General features: G+C 50.1%; 1 protein-coding gene across 3 annotated transcripts; it reads left to right on the forward strand.

Annotated features, from left to right (window-relative positions):
- Positions 1-59: 59 nt before the first annotated feature.
- CPSF4 (cleavage and polyadenylation specific factor 4) lies at positions 60-13839 on the forward strand. Of its 3 annotated transcripts, none has more exons than XM_045838157.1 (8): positions 60-351; positions 1711-1761; positions 3654-3806; positions 6173-6268; positions 6879-6972; positions 8148-8220; positions 9730-9900; positions 12875-13839. In XM_045838157.1, the coding sequence occupies exons 1-8, from the start codon at positions 249-251 to the stop codon at positions 12941-12943; spliced, it is 810 nt and encodes a 269-aa protein (XP_045694113.1). In that variant the 5' UTR covers positions 60-248; the 3' UTR covers positions 12944-13839. The 3 variants fall into 3 exon arrangements, with proteins under 3 accessions (XP_045694113.1, XP_045694114.1, XP_045694115.1); XM_045838158.1 differs by having other exon boundaries at positions 61-351; positions 9805-9900; XM_045838159.1 differs by having other exon boundaries at positions 61-351; positions 9808-9900.
- The last annotated feature ends 139 nt before the right edge of the window (positions 13840-13978 follow it).

Below are 13978 nucleotides of genomic sequence, written 5' to 3' on the forward strand. Positions count from 1 at the left end.
CCGCGCTCGATTGGCCGGGTCTGAACAGGCGGAGGGCCGGCGCGGGCTCTGGGCGCTCCCGGCATACCTCGGGCGGCGGCGGCGGCGGCGGCGGCGGCGGCGGCGGCGGCGGCGGCGGCGGCGGCGGCGGCCAGGTTAGGCAAGGAGAGGCGGAGGAGTGCGCCGTGTCGGCAGAAGGTGGCGGGTAGAGGTGTGAGGGAGGCAAGGTACTGGGGAGTAGCCAGGCCGGAGGGGCCGCCGCCGCCGCCATGCAGGAAATCATCGCCAGCGTGGACCACATCAAGTTCGACTTGGAGATCGCGGTGGAGCAGCAGCTAGGGGCACAGCCGCTGCCCTTCCCCGGCATGGACAGTGAGCGTGGGGCCGGGGTCGCGGGCAAGGGGCGCAACTGACTCAAACTGGGACCCGTCTCTCTCGGTCCTGGGACTCGGACTCCGGAGCCCACCTTCCTCGGATCTTTGAAACCCTGGGGCTAGCTTAAGACAGTCTTCTGGAGGGCAAGATCATGTCTGGCTGTTAAAGTAATTACTGAATGAAGGCGGGTATCCTGGGTTGGAAAACCTTCCTCCACCCCCACACACTCGCCAACTGCAGGAAAGTACTATATAACCCCCTTTCCCACATCCAGCCCCCACTGTGATCTCCCTCTTGCTTTCATCAAAATTGGGCCGTTGGGAGAGTCTGGCCGAGAGAACCACCTCTCCTGCAGAATACCCCCAATTTGACTTTCAAGCTCCATTCCCCTAGGATTCACACTCCTGGGAGCCTATCCCTCACTTGTTTTCTGGACTCCAACTTTGGGTCTTTTAATCACACCCAGGCCTCTGCCTGAGCTCCCTTTACAGACTTTTTAAAATGCAAACGACTGACACCTCCAGGATTCCTAGTTCCACCACTTTAAGTTCGTCCTAGCAAAATTTTCCTGCTCCCCAGAAGCCAAGAAATCCCTTGCAAGTTAGCAAGTGGAAGCACGAAAGTGGCCTTCAGAGATGCTGGGTTTTCAGCAATTCTGAAACATTTGCTGATAGAGAAAACTTTGTGAAACCGAAAGGTTTATTCTAATAGCCATGGCCAGTGAATTACTGGGTTCATTGGAACAGCTTGTCCTGAGCCGACTGACTTCTATCACATGCAGTCAGCCTGTATTCTCTTGCTCCCTCAGCTGAACCAACTGCATCTGTAGAAGCAAAAGACTGCACCTTTAATAATTGTGTTGGTATTGAGTATCAAGAGCCGTCCTGCTTGTGTTTCTTCATTTATGCTCTCTCCTCCCTAATAGCCTCTCTCTGGAGCTTGTTCCTCAGAGTCCCCATTCACTTGTGTTTCCTGTGAGATTGTTCCCTCTCCCTGCCTCACATTAGGCCTCTAGAAGGTCCAGGCACCAGGTAATTAATTTCGGTGATCTTGTGCTCCATTCTTCCCCCACTCACTCCTAATTCCTTGAAAGCATCTTTATTAGAGGAGGCTCTCAGAAAGCCTTGAATAATAACTGGTCTCAGTGTATATGTCTTATTTTGCAGGGAATGACTGAAATAAGCCTTTTTTTCTTGTTTTATCGGGTTTTACATTTTTTTGCCCATCTGTTTCCTGTATCATGAACCCTTTGTAGGTCAAAGGCCAGAAGCATTTCTTCTCCCTGTCTTCAGATGTCACTGGTAGTAACTGTACCTTGCTTTGTTTGACCCCTCTCATTTTCCCTCTTCTCTACAGAGTCAGGGGCTGCTGTCTGTGAATTCTTTTTGAAAGCTGCCTGTGGCAAAGGTAAGAAACCCCTGGTTCCTTTATGTTCCTCCCGAGGGGCCTTCCTAGCAGACTTACATGTAGGCCATCAGGACTCTGGGTTACAGTGCCTTCTCCACGCTAACAGTGTCCCAAGATGAAACTGTAGTTTGGGTAGGCTAGCAACATGATGGAGTATTCTGCCTAAAACCTAAAACACCAGATTTAACAAGTGCTGAATCAGCCTTCTCACCTCACTCTCCTTGTGGCCAGAAGCTGATCTATATGACATGAACAGAAGCTCCTAGCACTGAGATGTTTGGGAACTTTCTCAAGGTCAAAGAGTTAGTGAGTGGCTGAGCCCACTATAGTCTGCACAGGCTCACTGTCCTCTGTGTACTATCATCAAAAACCTCCTGCAGTAGTCTGTCTCATGGAGTCTTGTTCATACTCACCAGGCCCCACAGAGGCTACTTGAGCCAGACTATTCATAAGGAAAAGTATCAGCTGGGCGGGACCTTACATACCATAGGGAGGTCTGGCCATTTTTCTTTCTATAGGCAAATTTACTTGGAAACTAAATTTCAATTACCAGCTTGAATAGGGAGCACAGAATTAGAGCATGGTTGGTTTTATGGCTGATTTTGGCAAGTTTTGGTTCTATAACTCAGTCATTTACCACTCCAGTGAGCTAGTTGAACCATCATCGTTTCTGGTCTCATACCCGTGTCCTTACTCAGTACTTCTGCCTTTCTGACCTGCCACCATCTGTTAGCAAGCTGTCCTTAACACGAGCACCGTGGCCGTCTCTTCATTAACTAATACAGTGGTCACTAGCCACAAGTGGCTATTCAAATTTAAATCAATTAAAATTAAAATTAAAAATGCAGTTCCTCAATCATACTAGTCATATTTCAGGTGTTCAATAGTCACATGTGGCTATTATTGGACAGCATAAATGTAGAATATTCCCATCATTGCAGAAAGTTCTGTCCGACATGGCTGGCCTAGATCTTTCCCAGTCACAATCTCATTCTGGTCTGGCCTTCCCAGTAGTCCCACCAGGCCACTATTTAGAATTATGACTTTCCCAGAGTATGGTTTTCTCCTGTCTGTGTGGATGATCACTCAGATCCTGCTGCAGAAGACAGACCTCCCCCAGTTTCTGTGCAATGCATTTCTTTAATTCTGTAGTTGATCTTTCTCAGTTATTGGAGGCTATGTGGCAATTTAACTGAAGATGGAGCCCACCTGAAGTCCAGGCTTCTGCTGGTGGTCCTCTTTACATTCTGTCTTTTAGGGCTGTGTTTTCCAAACCCCAGTCTTTCTTTAACTGCTCCTACAATTTTTGGCATGTTTGTGGATCATGGAACTATTTTTTTAATTAAATAAAGAAATAAACTTGCCCTGGTTGGTGTAGCTCAGTGGATTGAGCACAAGCTGTGAACCAAAGGATCGCTGGTTCGATTCCCAGTCAGGGCACATGCCTGGGTTGCAGGCCAGGTCCCCAGTGGGGGCCACATAAAAGGCAACCACACATTGATGTTTCTTTCTCCCTCTCTTTCTCCCTCCCTCCTCCTGTCTCTAAAAATAAATAAATAAAAATTAAAAAGAAAGAAAGAAAGAAACTTACTCCTCCTCCACACCACCATTGGGCTTGTCAAGTCTCCATCTTACAGTAAAATCTGTGAAATCATGACGTTTTAGTTAGATTTTACTGAAACGCATTAAAATAAAATACATAACTATTTAAACTTAAAAATGTGTGCCCCCATACTGCCTAAAATCACATTGCCTTCTGCCAGGGGCAACTGGCGCCCTCTGGGACATGCTGCTTTCGGGTGCTTCAGGGAGGTATGGGGAGAAGGCATCTTGGCTCCCCCAGGCCCAGTGACCCTGGACTCAGGGCCACATCTCTCTATCTTCCTCCACAGGGGGCATGTGCCCATTTCGCCACATTAGTGGTGAGAAGACAGTGGTGTGCAAACACTGGCTGCGGGGGCTATGCAAGAAGGGGGACCAGTGTGAGTTCCTGCATGAGTATGACATGACCAAGATGCCTGAGTGCTACTTCTACTCGAAGTTTGGTAAGGCAGTTCTGTAAGGTGTGTAGCAAGGCCCCTCCCGGCACCCAGAATCCCCCCGCATCAGGAGCCCTGTGGAGACTCCACCAAGAACCAAAACCCAGAGGAGTTAAGCAGCTGCTCAGGCACCCACAGTATCTACCATCTCCCATCTTTCCAGCTCCAGATGAGAACCTTAGGCATTGCCCTCCAACCCCAGCTGGCCCATTAATCGTGGGAAGTTATGATTATTCCCTAATAATCCCTACACATTTGTACTGCTTCTTCTATTTTTTGAGCACTTTCAGGTACTTTTGGGAATTTGGAACTAAAGAGGGTCTCCAGGTGGACGAATGAACAGTGCAGCTGGCTGGAAGCCTTGTTTCTGCTCAAGTCAACCATCTCCCTTAAACCAGCTTCTTACTGTGTGGCAACTGATTGCCCCCCAGGCCAGAGTTTTGTTTTCTTCTCTGGGCATGTGATCCTAGGTAGTAGCTTGTCTGTCCTAAATATCCCTTAAGAATAGCAAGTTTGGGGGGATTATATTCTGGTGATAGATAGCCCTGCTCTTCACCTTGCAACTGAGATTGCCTCGATCTCTGCTTCGAGAACACGTGGCCTGAGCTGTCCTGAGTGAACTGCTCGGGGAAATGGGGCTGGCACAGGGCTTGGCCAAGCTGTCGTGCTCTCTGATAGAACTAGAACCTCCTGGCTCTGTGCTCTGAGTGAGGTTGACCAGGGAAAGGCCTTGCTGGTCAGGACGAGGGCCCGCTCTGCCCTCAGGACTGCCGACCCCAGGCTCTGTGCAGAGGCCCAGTGGGAGGCTGGAGGCCTGCTGTACCCTTTGTGGTAGGCTGAGGAGTGCCAGACCTGCTGTTTGCTCTCAAAGCAGTATTGTCAGAGGAGACGCTAATTATTTCAGCAGTCCAACAGGCTTGGCCTGCTGGCTTATTAATTACAATTGTGGCTCTTTTTCAAGAGGCAGCACAAGCTGAAGTCAAAGCACAGACAGAAATAGGACTCAGGTTTCCTATCCCCCTCCCCTTCCCAGCAGCACTGGAACCAGCGTGGAAGGAAGCAGTGGCTTCTCCATGGGAGCCTTCTCACATCTGGCCCCAAAGGCAGAAGCCAGCCCTCCTGAGCAGATAGATTCTCAGGGGTGGCTCTACAAGCTGGCCTGGGTTCCCTACTTCTCTGCTGGTAATCCTCAGTCCAGCACCACCACTGCCTCCCACCCCCCAAGTTATTGCCCTTGCGACAAATCCCTGCCTGCCATTCCCCTGCAGAGCCTGACCTGGTGCAGACATACTATCTGTAGCTCCTTTCACCTGTGACACAGGTGAGGGTCCCCCTTCTAGGCCCTGAAAAGATAGTGGTGAAGAAGACAGGTGTATTCCCTACCCCATGGTGCTTTTGCTCTAGTAGCCCAGGGAAAGAGGCAGCTTATATGCCACCGAGACAGATAAAGAAGAGAAGTGTGTGATAAGTGCTCTGAAGGAGATGAACAGTGATGGATCCACATGAGGAATTTCCTTTGGGTAGAGTGGTCGGGAAGGCCTTTCTGAGGATGTGAGACCTGAGCTGGGTTCCAAAGGCTAAGCAGGAGCCAGTCCTGGTAGAGGACTGTCTGTCTTAGAACAGCTAGGAGGCCAGTGTGGCTGGAGAAGAGGAGGAAACTGGGGAGGGGTGGGTGAAACCACATGGGGACTTGTGGGTCTGAGGAGTTTGCATTTTCCTAGAGTGGCCTTTTGCATGTAACATAGATTGGAAAGGATGGAGGTGGCTGAACCGGGCTGGGTGAATGGTGCTGGTGGCAGCTAGGCCAATTGCTCCTAAGACAGCTCCTCTCATAAAGACTTCATTGCCTTCTATCACAGGGACCCGGCCTTGAGTTTCCAAATCTCAACTCTGCCCTATTTTTGCCCTAAAAGGTAGACTTTTCCCTTTTCCTCAGATCTTTCCCCTGTCCCAACTAGGGCATGTGAAAAGCTGATCAGAGTAGAACAGTAATTTCCTAGTCTCAAGTGGTATGTTTGCATATCTGGGCACACCACAGTGCCCCGGGCACCATCTTTGGGTAAGGGGTGGAGCCATGAGTTATATGATATAAGTGTATACCCTTTGCCCATCTTTGTGAATGTCATTGACCCTTGTAGCAGAATGGACACTTATGAGGGGAGGACCTTCACAGCGCACATACAGGTCAGGAAGCTGAGGCTCTGAGGCACTCTCCTGAGCCTCAGGGTTCACCAGGCTGAGACCAGGTGCCAGAACCACCTGGCCCTCTTTGCCACATTGTGGGCCCTGGCCTGGGAGAAACCGAGGTGGGTCTGGGTCCACCTTTTCCAGAGCTGCCCCAGGTGGACACATGTCTGAATTTCTCCCTGTAGGAGAATGCAGCAACAAGGAGTGCCCCTTTCTGCACATTGACCCCGAGTCCAAGATCAAGGACTGCCCTTGGTACGACCGTGGCTTTTGCAAGCATGGTAGGTGTCAGAGTGGCTGGACCCCCTTGCAAGAAGCCAGTCTTCTTTTCCTCTGCTCACATGACCCTCTACCTATCCTGCCTATTCCAACAAAATATGGTGTTAGGCATTTGGGGGGCTAGTGAGGCTTTTTTTTTTTTAAGATTTTATTTTATTTATTTACGTTTGGAGGGAGGGGGGAGAAATATCAATATATGAGAGATACATAGACTGGTTGCCTTTCGCACACCCCCAGCTGGGGACCTGGCCCATAACTCAGGCACGTGCCCTGATTGGGAATCAAACCGGTGACCTTTCAGTTCACAGGCCAGCATTCGATACACTGAGCCGTATCAGCCAGAGCTAGTGAGGCTTTTTTACACTCTCAGCTCACTTGAACCTCCCAGAGCACCTGTGTGGACGACTTTTTCAATAAGGAAACTTGTATTTGAGAGGTTATGTGTCCTGCCCAATGTCCCCTATGAATGAGAGGCAAAGCCAGCATTTGAAGCCCTGCTCTTGCTCTCTGTGCCCCACACAGTGGTCTAGGCAGCGCTCTGACTGCCCGGGGGGCACAAGGGCATGTCCCAAAGAAGGGGTGGTCTGAGTGACCTGACACTTGGCTCCACAGGTCCCCTGTGTAGGCACCGACACACGCGGAGAGTTATCTGTGTGAATTACCTCGTGGGATTCTGCCCGGAGGGGCCCTCGTGTAAATTCATGCAGTGAGTAGCCAGCCCCTGTTCCCCCAACTCCCACACTGCTCTTGCGCTATCCTGTACATCTTCCATGAGCTCAGTTGGGCTTTGATCACTGGATGGTGTTAGCACAGTGCCTAGGACAAGGGTGGAAGGTTGGGAAGGGACCCTTGCTGCTTCTTCAGCCCAGAGGTGGCTCTGCCAGACCAGTAATTAACCTTATTGGGCACAGCATCAGGGAATCTGATGAAAGCTATGGGCCCTTGCTCCAGAAGAACTCATGCACACATCACCTTGCATATAATTTAGGGCTCTCAGGTTAAGAACCTGTGTCCTAAGGGAAGGGAACTATACAGTGTCAACACCTCCTGTATGGGAGATACTGAGCTGAGGGTTTCCCATATACTAGTTCTTGTAACTCTCACAAGAGTTACAAGAGTGGAAGAGAATGGCCTGTTTCACACATGAGATCACTGCAGCAGCTCAGCCACTAGCCAGAGTTGTGTGGCAGCAGGAGATGGTACCTGCTCAAAGGCAGGCCTGCAGGCCTCCAAAGCCAAGTTCTTGCCTAGCAAGCTCAGTGCTCCTCTCCTAGGCCTCAGCACACCTGTCAATTTGGGTGGTTCAGAGGATACAGAGTAGTATCCCCCTCCTGGGCTGCCTCCATCTGCACTGCTGACACCTGTACAGGAGCCGTGTCCTGGTTGCTGCGACACAGTAGGCAGGTGATCAGTGCTGTTGACTTGGTCCCACTCCCTACATGAATGCCCAGGAGCCCACAGATGGCCCAGGGATTCCTGTGTGTGAGGTAGGCAGGCATGTCTCCCAGGGAGTCTGTTGTCAGAGAAACTTAGGCCCTGCAGAGGAAGGTATGTGATGGAAGGGATTTCCATGCTCACAGCCCCTCATGGAGCAGGCTTGTGCCCCCTGATGATACCAGTTGCTATTTCATTCATCTCTCTGAGCATCACTTTGCCCAGATCTCAGCCAGGTATAAGCAGAGCAGGTGGTCAGCTCTGTTCTTCCCACTGTCCTGCAGCCTCAGGGGCAGAGCTGAGTCCAGGTGGTTTATGGTGTTCTGTGCTTGGGTAGAGAGTGACCAAGGCATTCCCTTGGCCAGAATTTGAGAACACCATCTGACCTAGCTTCTCTGTCATCTTTTCTTCTCTTGTTCTTGCCCCCTCTGGCTCTTGGGTGACCAGCCCTCGATTTGAACTGCCAATGGGAACCACTGAGCAGCCCCCACTGCCGCAGCAGACTCAGCCTCCAACAAAGGTACTGTGTCCTGGCCCCTCCTCGGCCCTGTGTCACTGCCAGCCCTGGCAGTGCCCTTGCAGCAGAGAACTTGGTGCTGCCATCAATGTATGGTCTGTCACAGACCCAGCTGGAGACTTTGTGAGAGGGCCGGAGAATACAGGACAGGAGGGGAGTCTTCCTGAGTTCCAGCAGAAAATTCAGGGAGCAGAGCAGTTTGCATCTGCATCTAGAGATGGAGGGTTGTCTGCTGGAACTGAACACCCACTTGGTTTCTCCCTTGCCTGGCAAGTGCCTTGGCGGCTCAGCAGCACCCTCCTAGAGCCCACCTCGGGAGCCAGAGTGGAAGGCAGCATGAGAGCCACATGTCTACCACTCTTGCAGTGGAGGGAGGGGCTTGCCTGAGGTACCACAGCTGGGCAGGAGCAGATCTGGGAGCAGAACCAAGGCTGGCTAGTTCTCTGGCCAGTGCTGTGATCACTCTGTGTAGATGTTCCCAACTGCAGGAAAGTCTGGGAATAGAGGGCTGAAGGACCAGCTGACTCCAGTTGTCTAGGCAAGGCGGGTCCTAAAACCCAGCTGATTCCTGTCAAGCAGAAGGAAAGAGGGAACTGCCATGGACAAGTGGGATCTGCAGCAGCCTCCCCAAAACCAAGGGCACCCTGGGTTTGGTTACTGGAGTTGGGGTGGTGGGTGGGAGCCCAGAGATTGTGCTGGCCAGTGAACTAGGCAGTGTCTCAACAGGCTGAGTAAACCCACCCACCAATCTTGAGCCTTATCTCTTACCTGGCTGGACTCTGAATCTGTGTCCAAAGCCCCAGCAGGTCCTCCTCAGTGCTGGAGGTTGAGCAGCCAGAAGAAATTTCTACACTTGACCCCCACTCTCAAGAGGTTATGGGGCAGATCAGGTAGAATTCCTTTTCAGCAAAGCTGGGAATTCCTTGGTGTGGGTGCAGCCTTGACAAACCTGGGTGTTTCTGTTTCTGGGTACCTGCATTTATAAAGGCCAGAGCCAGAAACCACTTGGTTGGGAGGTGACCTTGCTGTCCAGTCCCCAGCCGAGCAGCCCCCATCCCCCGTGCTCACATGACTCCCTAGTGGAGGGCCCTCTCAGCCCCTAGACCACAGGTCAGCATATCAGCCTCCAACTGTTTTTCTGTGACTGTCGCTCGCCGTGTAGGCTGCTAAACATCTGGCTGAACCAAGCGTTCATCCTGACCTGAAGCTAGAACCTCAGAAACAAAAGTAAGGCCTGCTCATGCCCTCGCCCCACTGCCCCAGAGACCTCCTCGTCTCTTTGGTGTTTTGTTTTCTACTTTTATTTTTCGTTTCTGTGTGTCTGCATGGTATTTTCGGGCAGCAGCTCCTGCCATCATCACCAGACGTTTCTTTTCTGCCTGCTCTCCTGAGCGGGGCCACTGCAGAAGCTGGTCATGCGGGAGCAGTCCCGCCCTCTTTTTTCCTGTCCCCATTGGTAGTCCGCGTGCACGTGTTTTCCGCAGTAAAACCGTGTTGTGTAACTCTTTCCAGCAAAGTAACAATCCGCCATTACAAAGGTCGTCCTCCTTGATCCAGTTAACGAGTCAGAACTCTTCTCCCAATCAGCAGAGAGCCCCGCAGGTCATCGGGGTCATGCAGAGTCAAAACAGCAGTGCAGGCAACCGGGGACCCCGGCCGCTGGAGCAGGTCACGTGTTACAAGGTAAGTCTTGGGGTTGGGGGCAGGGAAGGGTCTTCACAGTCAGTGGCCTTTCCCTCACTCCCCAAATAGTTCATTTTGAAAATGAAAAGTCTTTGTTTTTTCTGATTGTAAAAGTGGAAGTAGGCCACCGGTGGACTAGAGACCATCCGACTTAGCCACAACACACCAAGACCACGAGGAATGATTAAACGCACAGTGTTCAATGAATGGAATGCACTTGAAAAAAAGGGAGGGAAATCTCTCAGAGGCTAGACACAAAGTAGAAGCAGGAATCTAGGGAAGAGCGTGAGCCCTGGAGCCTCTGGTTGTCCTCAGATCCCATGTGGGCATACTCAAGGGAACGGTGCAAAGCTTTAGGCCCACACAGAGAAATCAGAATACCCTTCTCACCCCCCTACACACACATACACACACACACTCACACACACAATAGTACACTCAGGGAAAGAGTAAACTTTTTAAAACAGCACTAGGAAACTTGACATTCGTGGCTCTGGATGGAAAGGAGTGGGGGGAATCCCTTGAGAATTTATTACCACTGGTGAGGGCTAAAAAGCTACTTTTCCAAGCTAAAGCAGTCCGAGATTGGCTCCTGGCACCTGGCTTTTTGAGGAATTTATTCTCAGCCCAGGTCACACAGAATTCCCACAGCTAGAGTTCCAAAGAATGAGTGCACAATTGAAAATCACAGAACATAGGAGGAAAAAAACACTACCAAGTGAGTCAGTAGAAGCAACCAGTAATTGAACAAGACTTACAAAAGACTTCAGATTGGGAATTGTTAGAAGAAATACAAAGTTAATACATGCTTTTTAAAAAAACTTATTGATGACATAGAAGTGTTTAGGATACAAAGTGAGTATTGTCCCATATTCCCACCTTTTCTAAAACAGCTGTGTTATTCAGTATATTCTGTTCTGTTATGTTTTGTTTTGTTTTGTTTTGTTTTTGTTTGTTTCGGTACCCCTTTATACCTCAAAACCCCTGAGGGGGGCCCCACCAGGAACTCCTGGACCCCACTTGGAGAACTGCCCTTCTAAACTTTTATTCACACAAGCACCAGGGTAGTATGTATTTTAAAATAAATGGGGCGGGCCCTGGTATGTATAATGTTCTGTACCTTTTTTTTGTTTGTTTCTTTACAGTATATTTTAGATCTATATCAGTATATGTAAATCTTACCTTTTTCAGTGACTGTGTAATATAGTTATAATTTATTTTACCAGTTGTCTGTTGGTAGACAATTAAATTATCATTTTTGCAGCTAAAAGCAGTACTGAATCTGATATCTAGATATTTGTGAGCTTTTGTCTGATGGTGTCAGGAGCATCCGTGCCTACAAGTACAAGATCTAGGTCAAAAGGCATATATTTAAAAAGTCCATAGAAAAGCCAACCCCCTGGGTATTTCTCAAGGCGGTCAGACACTAACAGGGCGCGTGCTCTGTGCTGGCTCTGCTGAGGGAACAAAGACTGCTCTTCCCCGGGAGGGGTTCTTGTTCTCAGGGAAGGGGAAGGCCAGTGTCCAGAGACACTAAAGTTAAAGTGCACCTGGATTCAGGGAAGGCCTCAGATTTCTGAGCTTGAGCCAGGACAGGTGAGGAGAGTACCAAGTGAAAGTGAGAAAGGGATGTGAAAGTGAGGCAAATGGGGGCTCCTGCCCTGTGCTGAGCAGCTTCCAACCAGTCAGTTCTCAAGTACAGTAAGGAAACTTAGGTGTCCTGAAGCAGTATAGCTGTCGTCTTGCCTCCCTACGGGACTCTTCAGCAGGGCTTCCATGAAGCAAGCTCTCCTAAGTCCTGGGACCTTAGAAAGCTGGGGTGGGCACCTGCCAACCTCTTCTTACCAGGAGCGCTTTACAGTCAGTATTAAAGACGCCATGTGGGAATCCTGGATTACCCAAGATCAGCGGTGGAGGCCGATAGACATGCTAAGTGCTATGAATGGGTCCACATAGTCTCTCCCTCTGGTCTGGTCATCACATCAGCCAAAGGACTCACTGGCAGCTACATAGGCCACTCTACCAGATGGTCATACGTAGAGACAAGACAGACTTGAAAACACGAGGATGACAGGCTCAAGTGTAGAGCAGCCAAGAATTGTGGGTGGTAGTGATGACCAAACAGAGCCCCACAATCCAGGCTGAGGAAGCAGGGACTAGGAGGGCACTAGATGGGTTTGTGCAGAGTGGGTGCCCCTACCACCTCTGGACCTCTTCCTTGTTCTGTGCCTGAGGCTGCTGTTCACTTCCTTTCTTAGATTTCTGCTTTTGAGGAGCAACAAGATTGAATGAAGGGAAGTTTTAAGGCGGACTGGATCTTTAGAGCTGGGACAAATCAGGGTCATTGATAGATTTTTGAGGTGATTTTACCAGGTCTGTTCACCCAGTTCTAACCATTGTCCTGTCTCTAACCCTGTGACTGAAACCTGTCCCCATGGGTAGCTTAGGCAAATGTGCAAGAACTGAGAGGGGAAATCTGGGTACAGCCCACACTCATCCCTCCATTGGGGAAGGAGCCAGGTGGCTTCTCTCTCTCCTTGTTCCTTCCCATCTCCAGGGAGTCCCAGAATGGTGCCTCAGAGGTAAGTGACTGGTCAGCCATACAGAAGGGCTTGATTCCTGGACAGGTGGGGGAGCTCCGGAGCCATGGGCTTCTCCTCGTCCTGCCACCCACCATGGAGCCCTTCTGTGGGCAGGCCCATGTGCCCAGCTGCCTGAAGGGGCTCCTTGCTGTGTGCTCTCAGATCGTCCTCTGGCTGCAGGAGTCTCTCTTCCACCTGACAAGTTGTTGGCTACAGTCTCTGTTCCATGTACCTTCTGTAGTTCCAGTTCCCTTGTATTTGAATGAAAATCTCTACCACTCAGAGTTTCGGAGTCCCCATTCCCAACTTGGTATTTGGTGGGTGCTGCCTTACTTGAAAACTGCATTTGAAAACTTTTTTTTTTTGTCTTCTTCCTTTCCTGCCATTCCCAGTGTGGTGAAAAAGGACACTACGCCAACAGATGCACCAAAGGGCACTTGGCCTTTCTCAGTGGACAGTGACAGCAGCTGGAGACAGCTCAGAACAACCCAAGGGGCCCCATTTTGGAGACCACTCTGGGCCATCCTTGGGAGTGTGCATTTTAACTGTTCAATGCCAGTGTTAGTACAACTCTGGCTGGAACTGGCAGGCAAGCACACTGGGGTTTATCAGTGTAAGGGGCTCTGTCAGTTTCCCTATCATTTTGCTGTAATTTTTTTTTTTTTTAAGAGAAGGGACATGTGCTCCATTTCTGTCCCTCAAGTCAGCATCATGTTTGTCTAGGCATCAACACTTCCTGTCTGGGACTTCCTGAATACCACCCTCTGGAGAGGGGAGGAAGTTGCAGGGAAGAGCTTGTGCTAAGCAGTTCTGTATGAAAGATGGCCCTTCCCCTCAGTCCTCATTAAACACCAGTTCTTGGTGACCCCAAGGTCTGGTGGATCATTAAAACTGCAGCTAGGTCATGCCTGCTTCCTCCATGTCCTGCTGAATGCAGAAGCTGTGCCTATCAATGTGATTTGAACAAGGCAGCCCTTCAGGGCAAACTCAAGTGGACTTGTTGCCTCAGCCTGGTCCTTTACCAAGCAAGGTAGACACAATTGAGAGGAGAGGTGCAGAGCTCTCAAATGTGAGGGTCCTCCCTCTGGGCTTATTTTCTTGGGGCACATGCTTGACAATGGTTAAGGTATACCTTAAACTGGAGCTGCAGACAACCCTTTAAGTAAATGACACAGTCCACCTTTGCACCTACCTCCTGCCCCATCAAGTGTCTGCTGTCACTTGGACACGTTTGGCCTACGGAAATCGCCCTGAGCCTGGAAATGTGAAACCACCTGGAACCTGCTGGGCAAGGGGGCCTATCCAAGTTCAATTATAAGAACAATTTTTATGAGGTTGATTAAAGCTTGTTTTTTAAGCCGTGTCTCATTACTTAAGACACTCCATGCCAAGAAAGGGATCTTTGCTAGTGGCTGCACTAGCTGCCCGGCACAAAGCTTTGACATTGGTGCCTGTTTGTCCCCTTTCAACAAATGAATCTCCAGAAGGGAAAGCGA

This window comes from Phyllostomus hastatus, unplaced genomic scaffold, assembly GCF_019186645.2.
Source record: "Phyllostomus hastatus isolate PE091 unplaced genomic scaffold, TTU_PhHast_1.1 phas_contig_254, whole genome shotgun sequence".
NCBI lineage: Eukaryota > Metazoa > Chordata > Mammalia > Chiroptera > Phyllostomidae > Phyllostomus > Phyllostomus hastatus.

Coding starts and splice junctions, on each gene's coding strand:
- CPSF4 (XM_045838157.1), top strand. CDS start 249: ATGCAGGAAATCATCGCCAGCGTGGACCACATCAAGTTCGACTTGGAG. Junction 3,807..6,172: donor CTACTTCTACTCGAAGTTTG/GTAAGGCAGTTC, acceptor TTCTCCCTGTAG/GAGAATGCAGCAACAAGGAG. Junction 6,973..8,147: donor CCCTCGTGTAAATTCATGCA/GTGAGTAGCCAG, acceptor TTGGGTGACCAG/CCCTCGATTTGAACTGCCAA.